At 42.6% G+C, this 13,845-nt stretch overlaps 1 protein-coding gene across 5 annotated transcripts in view; it reads right to left on the reverse strand.

Moving 5' to 3' along the window:
* The window catches only part of CEP126 (centrosomal protein 126), a 60,666-nt gene that overhangs the window by 43,443 nt on the left and 3,378 nt on the right, over nucleotides 1-13,845 (reverse strand). For 4 of the 5 annotated variants that reach the window (XM_045019226.1, XM_045019218.1, XM_045019209.1 and 1 more), the window contains exons 3-5: nucleotides 9,574-9,719; nucleotides 7,345-7,456; nucleotides 2,920-3,118 (exon numbers count right to left, since the gene is read on the reverse strand). In XM_045019226.1, the coding sequence (XP_044875161.1) occupies nucleotides 2,920-3,118; nucleotides 7,345-7,456; nucleotides 9,574-9,719 (457 nt within the window). Of the gene's footprint in view, nucleotides 1-2,919; nucleotides 3,119-7,344; nucleotides 7,457-9,551; nucleotides 9,720-13,845 lie in introns of those variants that run through there. The other variant, XM_045019235.1, reaches the window with a different exon arrangement.

The raw sequence follows: 13,845 nt of genomic DNA on the forward strand, positions 1-13,845 counted from the left end.
TCATTTTAAGAACACTTTTATTGCAGATTTCACAAAATGCAAAAGAAGTTACCAATGTGAGATTTCTAAAGATAGCTACAGCACTCGACCCAAGGTTTAAGAATCTGAAGTGCCTTCCAAAATCTGAGAGGGACTAGGTGTGGAGCATGCTTTCAGAAGTCTTAAAAGAGCAACACTCCAATGCAGAAACTACAGAACCTGAACAACCAAAAAAAGAAAATCAACCTTCTGCTGGTGGCATCTGACTCAGATAATGAAAATGAACAAGCGACTGCTTTGGGCCGTTATCGAGAAGAACCCATCATCAGCAAGGACACATGGAATGGTGGTCGAAGCATGAAGGGACATATGAATCTTTAGCACATCCGGCACGTAAATATCTTGTGACATCGGCTACAACAGTGGCATGCGAACGCCTGTTCTCACTTCCAGGTGACATTGTAAACAAGAAGCAAGCAGCATTATTTCCTGCAAATGTAAACAAACTTGTTTGTCTGAGCGACTGGCTGAACAAGAAGTAGGACTGAGTGGACATGCAGGCTCTAAAATTTTATATTTTTGAATGCAATATATATATATTTTTTTACAGAATTCTACATTTTTAAATTCAACTTTCATGATAAACAGATTGCACTACAGTACTTGTATTAGGTGAATTGAAAAATACTATTTCTTTTGTTTTTTTACAGTGCAAATACTTGTAATCAATAATAAATATAAAGTGAGCACTGTACACTTTGTATTCTGTGTTGTGATTGAAATCAATATATTTTAAAATGTAGAAAACATCCAAATATTTGAATAAATGGTATTCTATTATTGTTTAACAGTGCAATGAATTGCACAATTAATTTTTTTAAGTGCTTGACAGCCCTAGTTCAAAGTACAGCACAGAAGATTTAATTTCAGGAAAAACTTCCTAACTTTAAGACAAACATGACAATGGAACAGACTGCCTACGGAGGTTTTGGAAGATCCTTCACTGTGGGTTTTCAAATGGAGGCTGGATAGCCATCTGTCTTGGATGGTTTAGACACAATAAATCCTGCATCTTGGCAGGGGGTTAGACTAGATGACCTTTGAGGTCCTTTCTAACTGTATGGTTCTATAATTTCTGAAGGAGAGCTTCCTCATGAGAGTTGTCCCTGAATAGGAATTGGGAGGGGGAAAGAGGGGGAAATGGAGTTAGAAGTAAAATTGAAGGAGATATCCCAATTCCTCCATACTTAAGACCCACTGGTCTGTAGTGATACGGGTCCAAAAATGTCAAACTGAGTGTTGGCGTTCCTAGGCTGGCTGGATGAGCTCACAGAAGACAAAAAAGGTGAAGGTGGTCTCCTCCTGTAACTGTTCCCTTTTTTCCTAGACTGGTCCTGCTGACAATGTGTAAAAAAGTATAATGGTTGGACTACTGAAGGCTGAACTGCATCTTCTTTTGGGAGTGGAATTCTAAAAATCTATAAGGCTCTGAAGCTTGTAGTCGATCTGCTGAGAAAAAAACCACTGGTCCCTCAAAAGGGTGGTCTATTGGACTTCCTGAAGAAGACCTGCTGACTGGAACAACGAACAGCTATGCACTGTAATGGCTGATTCATTGGCTCTGGCAGCAAAATCTGAAGCGTTCAATGCAGCCTGAAGCAAAGTCCTGACTACAATCTTTGCCTCATTCACTACACTGTGAGAAACTCTTGTATGGCATCCTCTGGCAACTCATCTGTAATTTTTAAAATATTATCCCAGAGGGAGAAGTCATAATGCCCAGCAATGCTTATGGATTATAAATCCATAGTTGTAGTTCAGCTATAGAATAAACTTTTCTCCCAAAAGGGTCACGTTTCTTTGCATCTTTTGATTTTGGGGTAGACGCGTATGGACCCTGGTGCTGTCTTTAGTTAACAGCTGAAACCACCAAAGACCCCAGGGTAGGGGGTGTATATAAAAATGTTCAAACCCCTGTGAGGGGACATACTATTCCCATTCAGTCCTTTTAGCTGTGGGAGTCAGGGAAGATAGCATTTGGCCACAATATTTTTGTGAATTCCAGAATAGTTTTCTTTACTGGGAATGCCACTCAAGAGGGCCCCACAGATCCCAAAATATCAACAATCTGTGTGAGCTCTCCTGAACTACTACTATCTGCATATGTAGGGAGGAAGTCACCCTCTTCAGGAGGTCTTGGTGGGCCCCGTAATGGTCCAGGAGAAGTGAGGAAACACCAGACACTACTGCCTCATCAGCAGGGTCCTACCAAATTCATGACCATGAAAAACACATCACGGACCCTGAAATCTGGTCTCCTCCCATGAAATGTGGTCTTGTGTGTGCTTTTCCTCTATACTATACAGATTGCTGGTCTCCCCCGTGAATTTCTCAAATTGGGGGCCCTGACCCAAAAGGAAGTTGCAGGGGGGATCACAAGGTTATTTCAGAATTGCCACCCTTACGTCTGTGCTACCTTCAGAGCTGGGCGGCCAGAGAGCTTCTCCAAGACACTTCAGCAGACAGTGCACATACTGTCCTGACTGGTACCACTAAGGGAAAATCTGATATTACTATCAGAGGGGTAGCCGTGTTAGTCTGGATCTGTAAAAGCAGCAAAGAGTCCTGTGGCACCTTATAGACTAACAGACGTATTGGAGCATGAGCTTTCATGGGTGAATGCATCCGACGAAGTGGGTATTCACCCACGAAAGCTCATGCTCCAATACGTCTGTTAGTCTATAAGGTGCCACAGGACTCTTTGCTGCTTTTACTGATACTACTAGTATACTGGGCACACACACCCCTAGAGTTGAATAGACACGTGCAATCACTTGAAACAGAATCAGACTGTCAGGAGGATAGCTGCCTATCTGACTTTTCATTTTTAGTAAGGCACTTAAGAAACATTATTTAGTGAATAACTTCAAAGAATCCTACCGCCAAGCTGCTGAGATGCTGTTTTTCAAGGAGTCGCTGCATTTCCTCCAGATTTTGCTGGAAGAGAAGTTGGTCACTATCCAAGTTTGTTCCACTGTTTTCTTGGATCATTTTATCATAGCCACCATTTGTGGAGATCTGCTTTCGATGTAAGAAGCCATTTTTAGATGCTGATGAATCAGAGGGAGAATCTGTAGTTCTTGGTGTGAGAAAATAAAAGTTAAGCCAAAAGTAACTAAACTATGTATTTCTTGATCTAACTATACAGTTTACAATACATAGCTTTTAAAATAAGAAATATGCTGAAGTACATGGCAAGAATATAATATCTCCCAAATAAAGGAAACATAATATATACATAATTACTGGTGGGGCTGATAGCACCACTGATTATTAAGGTTGTGCAGTTGCTTATAGCTTTGCCAAACTTTAACCATTTGGGTTGACATTTTTCATGCTTAATGACTGCCTCAGGCTGAATTATTTTGGAAAGCTTCTGACAAAATGGTTCAGCCATTTCCAAGAATGAGTCTAGGGTTTGTTTGTTTTTTGCCCATGTTAAAAAATACTGGTGATATTTTCTTTGAGAAGCTCTAGTGCCCCCATGCCTTGGAAGAGAAATTTGAATTTGGCAAAGAGTGGATGAGAGCTTTGTATCAGGGATGTGGCTTTGCCATCCCATGAGAATTGGTGGTGCAGGGGGAAGGAGAAGATAGTAGAGACAGCTTGGAGGAGGACTCATGGTGCATGAAAACTGGGATTGGCTGGGCAAAGACCAAGACACGAACACAGTGGTGGGCAAGGGACACACTGAGATTGGATGAGGAGCCAGGGAGGAAAACTGGAAGTCACTGAGGTCAAGAAATGCGAGCAGAGGTGACTGAAAGGGAGAGAGACAGATTGGATGAGGAGCCAGGAGGGTACTTAGTCTGGTTGGGCAGGACACTGAGAACAAGAAGCTAGGGGGGAGGGACTGGGAATGACTGGGCAATGAGACTGGGATGAGAAGCCTATGGAGCGGAGAAAGGACAGAACTGGGACAGGGGCAGGTAAAAGGGGAAGGAGCAGAAGGGACCATGCTTGGGGGGGACTGGGCAGAAGAGTCTGTGCTGCCCACTAAAACACACACTCCTCTACCACCCGGATTAGAACCAAAGGTTCCTGAGCCTTACCTTTCCTCTGTTGTCAGCAAATCACAGAAAAATCATAGAAAGTTATGGTTGGAAGAGACCTCGGGAGATCATCTAGTGCAACCCCTGCTCAAAGAAGGACCAACCCCAACTAAATCATCCCAGCCAGGGACTTGTCAAGCCGGGCCTTAAAAACCTCTAAGGAAGGAGATGCCATCACCTTCCTAGGTAACCCATTCCAGTGCTTCACCACCCTCTTAGTGAAATCCACAAAATGTCCCATTCCCCTCTAGTGCTGGTCCACAGAGAGAATGACAACCTACCACTGTTATCAGTTAGCCACTTAATTCAAGTGGGAAAAGTCTATGCAGTGAATATAAAGATTCAAACCTTCCTGATGATCCATGTGGGTGTCAATATGGTGTCACATTATAGAGTTTCTATTTTTTCAGTTTGCTTTTTAAAAAAAACAAACAAACTAGGAAACCATACACAACAACTATATTCAAAGAACATTAAGATTTCAAAGTCAAGCAGTGATAAATTAGGAAATACCAGATTAAAGTTGACTGTGCAACCTTAATTCAGCCCCCTTGTGTTGTACATATCAGGATACAGTCTTTAAATACATGATCACATACTATTTTTTATAGAAGCTGGAAAGTGTATAGTGGATGAGGCAGAAGATTTCAGAAAGAGAAAGGACAGTATCACAATTAAAGCAGTTGAATGCTTTCCTGGAGAACTGACTCTGCCACAGAGTTCCTATGTGATCCTGGGCAAGTCACTTAAGCAAACATTTCATGGGAGGTCAATAATTATGTGTTCCTCATTTTCTGGGTGCCCATCTTGATATACTGGGGGTCTGATTGGAAGAAATTCTGTTCATTCACAGCTGCAACTGAAGTCAATGGGAGCTCTGCTTTGACCACAGTAAGTACTGTACAATGCTAAATATTCTGAAAAATCAGGTCCTAAGTGCCTCAAATTCAAAATTAATAGATAGTCTCGACCTTAATCTTTGTACCTCAGTTCTCCATACATGAAATGGGAATATCTACCTACTCATATCATATCTTCTTGTGCTCCAGCAATCCTGGGTAGAGCTTGGTGAAATTTTTTCAGCTATAGTTTATTCACTGAAAAATGCAGTTTTGGATGACCCAGAATTATTCACTAATATGTGTTGAGTTCGCTGATAAGCTTTGACCAAATTGAAACTGCAATGTTTCAGAATGAAAATGAAAATATGAAATATTTTGTTTCAACCCAACTTGAAATTGTTATTAGAAGGACTACAAAATGCTACTGGGAATGACAATGAATAGGCATTGGGACCAGAACAAACAGAGAGAAAGACTCTATACCCTGGTGGTTAGGGCACTTGTTTAGGATGTGGGAAACCCAAGGTCAATTCCCTGCTCCAATGACTATTATTTATACCAAGTGGAAGAGTTTCAACAGGAGAGATTATGAAAGACCAATGCCACATATATCCTATAGCCCAGTGGCTAAGACACTCTCTTGCAACATGGGAGCTCAAAGTTCAAATTCCTTCTTCACGTCAGGCAGGGGGAAAGCAGGGGAATTAAAACTGGGTCTCCCACATCCCAGGTGAGTTTCCTAACCACTGGGCTAATGCTCATAAGGAGGGTTCCACCTCCTTCTCCTCCTCATTCCTGCTGTTTGTAAAGCTGTTCCTCTGCTTTCCTTAAAATGCACAAAATTGAAACAAAAAATTTCAAGTTAGGTTGAAATAAAACGTTTCATTTTGATGAGACTTGAAATTTTTTCAATGTTTCATTTCAACCCAAAATGAAACTTAAAAAAAATTTTTTTTTTTGGAACTGCCCAAGAACAAAGAAAATTCATTATTCATTCCATTCTAATCCTGGGATGGGAGAATGGCCTTTGGCAGCCACTGCAACTGGTTCAGGCTAGAACAGTCCTGAGGTTGCTCTAATTGATGCTGGGGATTGAACTAGCCCCCAGGATTAGGGGAGTGCAAATGTTGGCCTCCTTTCCTCTGCTTTTGTGCCATGTAGACATCAAACAATTTAAGGATATGGCACAACATTTTAATTTTAATAGTACTTGTAGCGGAGCGGACTCACCCCTGCGGCGCCTCCTGCTGGTCTCTCAGGGAATTAGCTCATTCCAGCTTTGAAGTGCCCTCTGCAGGCTAGTAATCCGCCTGTCCTCTGTCCCCCATGTCCCTCCCTGGACCCGGCGCCCTTTTACCTGGAATGCTGCCCCCTGGCAGTAACCCCTTTCTCTCAGGGTCTCCCCACCCTGGGAAACCCCTACCTACTATCCCCAACTCACCTCAGTATCAGGGTACTGCCAGTCCTTGTCTAGCCCCCGAACCCTGGGGCAGACTGCAGTATCAGCCTACTCATCACTGGCAAGGTTGGGTTTGGACTTGCTGCCTTTGCCTACCCCTGGGCTTCCCTCTGCAACCCCCAGTACCTGTTGGCCTTATGCTAGGCCATAGCCTGGGGCTTTCCAGGCTGGAGCTCCTGAGGTCCTCAGCCTGTCCCAGGGCCGGCTCCAGGCACCAGCATTCCAAGCGGGTGCTTGGGGTGGCATTCTACAAGGGGTGGCAGTCCCTGTTGTTTTGCACCCAAGCAGCGCACCGAATTGCCACAGTGGATGGCGTGGGCAGTCCGTGTGCCCTTAGGGCGGCAGGCGCGTTTCTACGGTGGCGGCAATTCGGCAGCAGCTTCTATGTTTAGCTGTCCGTGGTGGCTTCAGCTAAACATAGAAGCTGCCGCCGAATTGCCGCTGCCGCGGAAACCTGCCTGCCGCCCTAAGGGCGCACAGACTGCCCCCGCCACCCATGGCAGCAATGCGGCGCGCTGTTTGGGGCGGTGAAAACTGTAGAGCCGGCCCTGGCCTGTCCCCAGCCCTGCTCCACTCAGGTACTCTGTCTCTAGCTCCCTACAGCGAGGCCCTTCTCCCTCTACAGGCAGAGAAAGACTCATGAGCTCCTGGCTCCCAGCCTCTTTATACAGGCCAGCTGGGGCCTGATTGGGGCGTGGCCGAGCTGCAGCCGCTTCCCAGTCAACCCAGCTTTGCAGATCCCAGCCACAACCTTCTTCCAGGGCTGTTTTAAGCCCTTCAGGGCAGGAGCAGGGTAACGACCCTGCTGCTAGAGTACTCATAGCAGCATTTTTTGCCACTAAATAGTTTGCCAAAATTCCAGAAGAGTAGTGTCAATTATTTGCTGTATATTGCAATGCATTAGCTAAATAATTTAGTTTTTAAACACAATAGAATAAATAGAAATGTTTACCTGCAGCTACTTTTGTGCCTATTAGATGATAATAAACATAACCCTGATGTTAAAACGGATCCTTGAATTTGTTCAAGAGCCTCTTCTAATCGAGGAGCTGGTTTTCTCTGAACTATTTGGGTTAAAGGGAAAGACACATCATCAGGAAACATTCTATAAAACTTTATCATAAATCGTTTTGGCCAAAATTTTCAAACTTGGATACCTAAAGTCAGACTAACAATAAACAGAAATGGTTTATTCATCACTAGGAGCTGGGGTTGCTCAATACCGCTGAAGACAAAAGCCAGGCCAGTTCTATTTAGATGCCTAAATATGGATTAATCAGGAGCCTGATCTGAATTTTACAATTTTAGCATTTGTCTTTAGTCTACATTGCTGAAAGAAATATGTAATACCATACAATATTTGGAAAAGCTAGTCCACCCTGTTTAATGGGTCTGTACAAAGTATCTTCTCTCTCTCCTGTTTTTTTCTTATTCCATATAAATTCTAACAGCATCCTCAGTATTCCTGCAACAGTTTTATCTAGGCTAATCACAGAAAGATTTTAAAATAAGGAAGATATCTTTGTCTGAATATTCATTTTGACTGTAGCTATTCTTCCCAATCAAAAAAAAAATTGCCTACTTTTTTCATTTGTTGAAGTAGTGGTTTGACATTTAACTCATAGAGTTCTTATAGGTTGTTTGAGATTTGAATTGCCAAGTATCTTATAGAATTTGTACCCAAATGTTTTCTGGAGGAGTGACTTTTCAGAGTCTGGCAAACGGAAAGCTAACATTTGAGATCTGGCATAATTTACTTTAAATCCAGATGCTTTCCCAAAGTCCTGGATTTCTTTAGAAACTCATTTTAGGGAAATACTCGGTTTAGATAAAAATAATATAATACCAGTGCATGTAATGCTATTTTCTGATGTGCTCCTGACTGTTTTAATCCCATGATAGATCCATTGTTCCTTATTCTCTTTGCAAAAGGCTCGAGTGCAAGAAAAGAAAAGGAGACAATGGACATCCCTGCCTATTCCCTCTGTGTAATTCAGAAAGGGGAGATTTAACTTCATTAACTTGCACAGCTGCTTTGGACAGGTGTAAAGACAACTTATCTTTTAAAGGAATGGGGGGCCAAAGTCCTTATGGGCTAAGTCCCCTCTAAGCTTTGCGGCCGCACAGCAGGCTATCAAGGGCTGCACAGGTGAGCAGCGGGGAGAGGCGCCTTTCCCCCAGCCCCAGCAGTTGCAGCAAGAGAGGGCTGGGGGGAGTCCTCTCTCCTCGCCACAGCCCCGGGGCAGCCTGCACCCCAAACCCTTCATCCCCGGCCCCACCCCAGAGCCCCCATCCTCAACCAGAGCCCTCACCCCCCCTATGCCCCAACCCTCTGCCCCAGCCCTGAGCCCCCTCCCCACTCTGAACTCCCCACCCCCATCCCCACCACACTCTCACCTCCATATTGATACACATAACAAAATTCATTCCGCACATGGATGTAAAAAATTAGAGGGAACATTGCTTATGGAACAGGACTTGAAAAAGAAAGTTCCACTCTATTCTATCAAAGGCTTTCTCTGTGTCTAGTAATAACAAGAGAAATGGATCTTTTTTTATCTGGCACTATGGATGGTTCCAAGTACTCTTCAAATATTGTCTGACATTTGTCTATCCATAATCCTGTTTGAGCTGGCTTTATATAAACTGATCTGATTACAGTTTATGCTCTGTTATACTTTGTTTTATATGTAACCATATCTGTTTCTATCATTATCCTTTTCCACTATCTCTTAAATCTTAGCCTTTCGACAATAAACATGTTTGTTTTCACTATAAATATATCTCGGTGCAGCGAGCTTACATTAGGGCTGATCCTCAGCTAAATCAAACAGGCTGGTGTTTGCACTGTTCCTTTAGAGGATAATTTCTGTGAGTATCCAGTGGTTAAGGGCTTAACACTGCAGGGGAACACTTTAAGGGGGCTCAGGGATTGGGGTGCACCTATTGTTAACTTGCAATGCAGAGTGAGGGCTAGCACTCCCTGAGAAGATTGTTTGGGTAGCTGACAGACTGGTGGTGTCAGGGAGCTGACTCTAAGTTAAGTACAAGCAAATCTTCCTATCACTGGAGGCAGAAGGGTACCAAGTGGACTCATAGTTCTGGGCACTTTGAGGAAGCATTAGACTGACAAATACATACAATATGAGGATTCACTACATTGTGCGATGAATTTCCAAACCTATTCTCCTGCGTTGGGAAAAAGGGAGATGAGCACGCTGGAACTTTTCAGTTGCTTCTTGAAGTTTCAGTTTCCTTTGTTTCAGGATCTGTTCTCTAGATCTTAGTTCTTTTTCTTCTTTTGCCCTTTGTTTTTCCTCGAGTGCTCTATTTAAAAAGTAAAAGCAACAGTTATTTTTCTGATGAACATAACCCATCACACAGGAATTATAATTACACTCAGAGAAATGCCTTCATAAAACTATTTGCATAATATTATAATATCCTGTTTAGTTTAAAAGCTTACTTCTCGACAGATTACAGTGCCACGCAAACTTCAGAGTTACTGGAAAATGAGGGTTCAGTTGAGAACATTTTTGAAATTGGACAATGTCCTACAAGTGCCAAAGAAGAGGGGTCATATCACAATCTTATTTGCTTACTTTGATCAGATGATCTGACCCTCCCTTATGAGAGGAATATAATAATCACCCAGCATATTAGACCAGTATCTGGTCTCTGACAGTGGCCAGTACCAGATGCTTCACAAGGAAGAGTTATGTAACAAGGCATATCCTCCCTATAATGCACTCTGTTGGCCAAATGTGGCACTGCAGGTGTTCCCTGCCTCAGTTTCCCATGTCATCAATAAGTTTAAAGAGGCTTTACATAAGGAACAATGCCCCTTCTGAGGGGTCAAGTTTATTAACCAAAGACACATGGAAAATACAAGCCTAAGGGCCCTAGACACCGTTTGACCCTTCCTCTCTCCACTGTGTAATAACAGAGCTGATTAAGACTCACCTGGAGTCTTGTTACACTCTGCAGAGCTGAAGTCACTGGTAATCTAGGTCTAAGCATTAGACCTGCTTTGGGACAGTGTCTCTGATGCAAAAGACTGCCCAGCGTGCACCAGCAGTGAGGCTCCTCCACTAACAGCTGAAATCACTAAGAGCTGTGTTAAGAGATGGGACCCAAAGACATCCCAGTGAATCAGTGATCAGCTGGTGAAGCAAAGCCCAGTGGAGAAGCACGGTGATCGGCTAGTGAGGCGGCCGGCGGAGAGACGCAGTGATTGGCTGACAGGGCAGCTGGTGGAGAGGCAACCGGCGGTGCAGAAGCTGTGGAGAGGAACGGAGCTGCGACTAGGAAGCAGGGCAGCCACGGAGAGGAGCGGCGAGCGAGTGCCCAGACAGTGAAGCGAATAAAGTGCCTTCTTACCCCCCCACTACTACCCAGGGTCGGAGGTGAACTCAGCAAATGTACTTCTGAACTCAGGGTCTGCACTGACCAAGGATAACAACTGTGAGTGGGGTGCAGAGAAGGGATGAGCACATTAAAAGGGACTTTTTTGGTGGCTGGACTTAAGAACCTGAGGAAAAGGGGAGGTGGGTCTTTTGCTCATGGTTTATGTTTATGAACCCTGTTTATGGCGTTTTTCCAAATTAATGCTAGGTTACTTCAAATTAATGCTAGGTTCCCTTCTTTTGTTAAAAAGTTTCTTTTCTACACTCAGACTCTGTGCTTGTTAGAAGGGAAGTATTGCCTCTTAGAGGCGCCCAGGGGGTGGTATGTAATTGTCCCAGGCTACTGGGTGGGGCTTGAGCCTGTTTAGTGTTGTATTGTTGAAAAGGAACTCCTAGTTATTGAACCCGGCCCTTCTTGTGGCCAACTCCAAAAGGCAGCAGTGACCACTCTGATTAAATTTTTGAACTCTGCTGCTCAGGGATCACAGTGACTAGAAGCTCATCTCCAAGAAAAAATTCCCAGCATGTTTAGTCTAAATTCCCATTGAAATTGATGAGGACTTCTGCTTAAAAACAATATCATGAAATGGCCCCCAATAACTATCAGCAGGTTTGTCTATGCAGAAAAATAATTTGTAATCCAAATATGTCAAATTAATACTGGATTCAGTACTAGACTGATATGATAAATGCCTTCTACTTGCTTGAGACTGTAAATTATTGTGAAGTGTGCCCAGATCAGAATATAACCTACTGGAAAAGGAAGACATGTACAAGAAAACTATATCAGAGGGGTAGCCGTGTTAGTCTGGATCTGTAAAAGCAGCAAAGAGTCCTGTGGCACCTTATAGACTAACAGACGTATTGGAGCATGAGCTTTCGTGGGTGAATACCCACTTTGTCAGATGCATGTGACGTCTATAAGGTGCCACAGGACTCTTTGCTGCTTTTACAAGAAAACTATAGTAAATTTTTATTTGAATTTAGGCCATGTAAAAACCAGTTACAACATAAGCTCCTATGATAAAGGGCCTGTCCTACACTCCTTCCTCAAGCTACATTCCGTTGACTTCACTGGCAATTATGACTTCATAGGGAGTATGCAATCAGTCCATTTGTCTCATTGAACGGTAGCAACATTCTCTAATGGTTAAAGGAAGGTATTGGGAATCAGGACTTCTGGTTTCTATTCCCATTTCTGTCAATGGCTTGCTATGTGACTGTGAGCAAGCAATTTAGCCAAAATTTTGGCTGTTACCTTTGTTTTGAATGTTGAAATTGAAACACTTAAGATCTGATTTTCAGAGATCCTGAACATCCCAAAATACAATGGAAGTCGATGAGAGCTGCAGGAGCTCAGCATCTCTGAAAATTAGGCCCTTGGTGTATCAAACTGAGCTCTCAAAAGTTACTAAAAATAGTGGACGCTTGGTGGAATGGGGGGCACAGAGGGAGAACATTTCTGTGGCTCAATTAACCTTTCTGTAAAATTGGCCTATTTACATACCTGAGAGAGATGGTATGAGGCTTAATTAATGCTGTTAGAGTCTCAAATGAAAGTGAAAATTATTATTATTATTATTATATTTGTTGCTTGTTTTATTATTTATAAAACAAAGGCATTATGAGGTATGTTTAATTATATTATACCACTGACCTAAGTAATAAAGATTATTTTCATACAAACACACTTGAAGGCATTTGTACTTTATACCCTCAAAATAAACCAAATATTGTATGAAGATGGTGTCAATAGAAGCTATGGCGGGGGAAGGGCATTATATATTTCTAGGTCACCCAACCCATTAAGGTAGTGAATATTGGATAAAGAACAGACAGACCTACTCAGCCTGAAAAACATTTTTTAAAAACAACTCTCCATGCAGCAACTCAGGGAAAGGAGAGTTTGCTTGATCTGCAAATTCATATGCTGGATCTGTCTTTTGTATACTTTAGATAATGGGAAATCCTACAACCCTACAGCTGGAGTATGTGGCTCAAAGAAGGACAGGGCAAGTTCAATACACAATTGGAGAGGACATACACTACCCAGATTACAATAGGCAGATTTACTACCCAAATTTCAAAGTAGCTCAGATATTGGCCGTAAGACACTTGATTGTAAATTTTACTAAATGTGGCCCCTTCTATGAATAATAGACAGCTACATAAGGAGACTAGAGGCAATTGCCCAACTCCAACCACTAATTTGAACACCGTACATCAGGCATGTGTTTCAATACTTTTGTGTTTCATCATTTGACTGAACACATATGGGACATAAACAGCACATTATATGATAGCTCATTTATATATATATGACTTTAAAGAGAAAATTATAACTCACTGTGAAATTTCAGAAGTTAAGAAATACTATGCAGAATCAATAAACATGGAAAAGTTTGAAAATAAAAAGCTCAAACCTGCAAGCCCTCTATATAAGGAATTTTCACTGACTTCAAAAAAAGTTCTCTGCACACTGAGCTATCTCAGACTGGGGCTCAAAGTTTGTCATGTAATTTGCATTTCAAGTGTATGCTGGTAATAGTTATTGTGTTGCTAAAAAGTGATAGTAAAAATGTTAGGCCACAAGCTCCCCTCCCCTTTGCGATGCAGAACAAAACATAACAACACAAGAAGGCAGAGAAGGTGGAACAGCATCTCTGCTACACTCTGTAGGCCCAAACAGCACAGGGATCTTACTGCTATTAGGAGCCAGAAGGGGGTAGAGCTAGGTGCTCAGCGGTATGCTCCTGTCAGGTCCACATGGATCTATTTTTTTTTAAATAAGAAATAAATGTGAAGTTACAGCTAGTGGTACCAAGAGTAATTTCTGCTACATGCATTCAAACCCCTCAGGGATGAATTCTGGTGCAGCCACTTGGCAGTGTGGGCCCTGGGAGAGCCCAGATAGCAACATAGAGGCTGCCACATTCATATGATTACTCATGCCCTTTGTAGGTGTTCTGAAATCCCAATGGATTTCAGAATATCCCCAAATTTTATAGGCCTAACCCAGTGAACCACTCATGAGGAGGTAAACCACA

Source organism: Mauremys mutica, chromosome 1 (assembly GCF_020497125.1).
Source record: "Mauremys mutica isolate MM-2020 ecotype Southern chromosome 1, ASM2049712v1, whole genome shotgun sequence".
Classification (NCBI taxonomy): Eukaryota; Metazoa; Chordata; order Testudines; family Geoemydidae; genus Mauremys; species Mauremys mutica.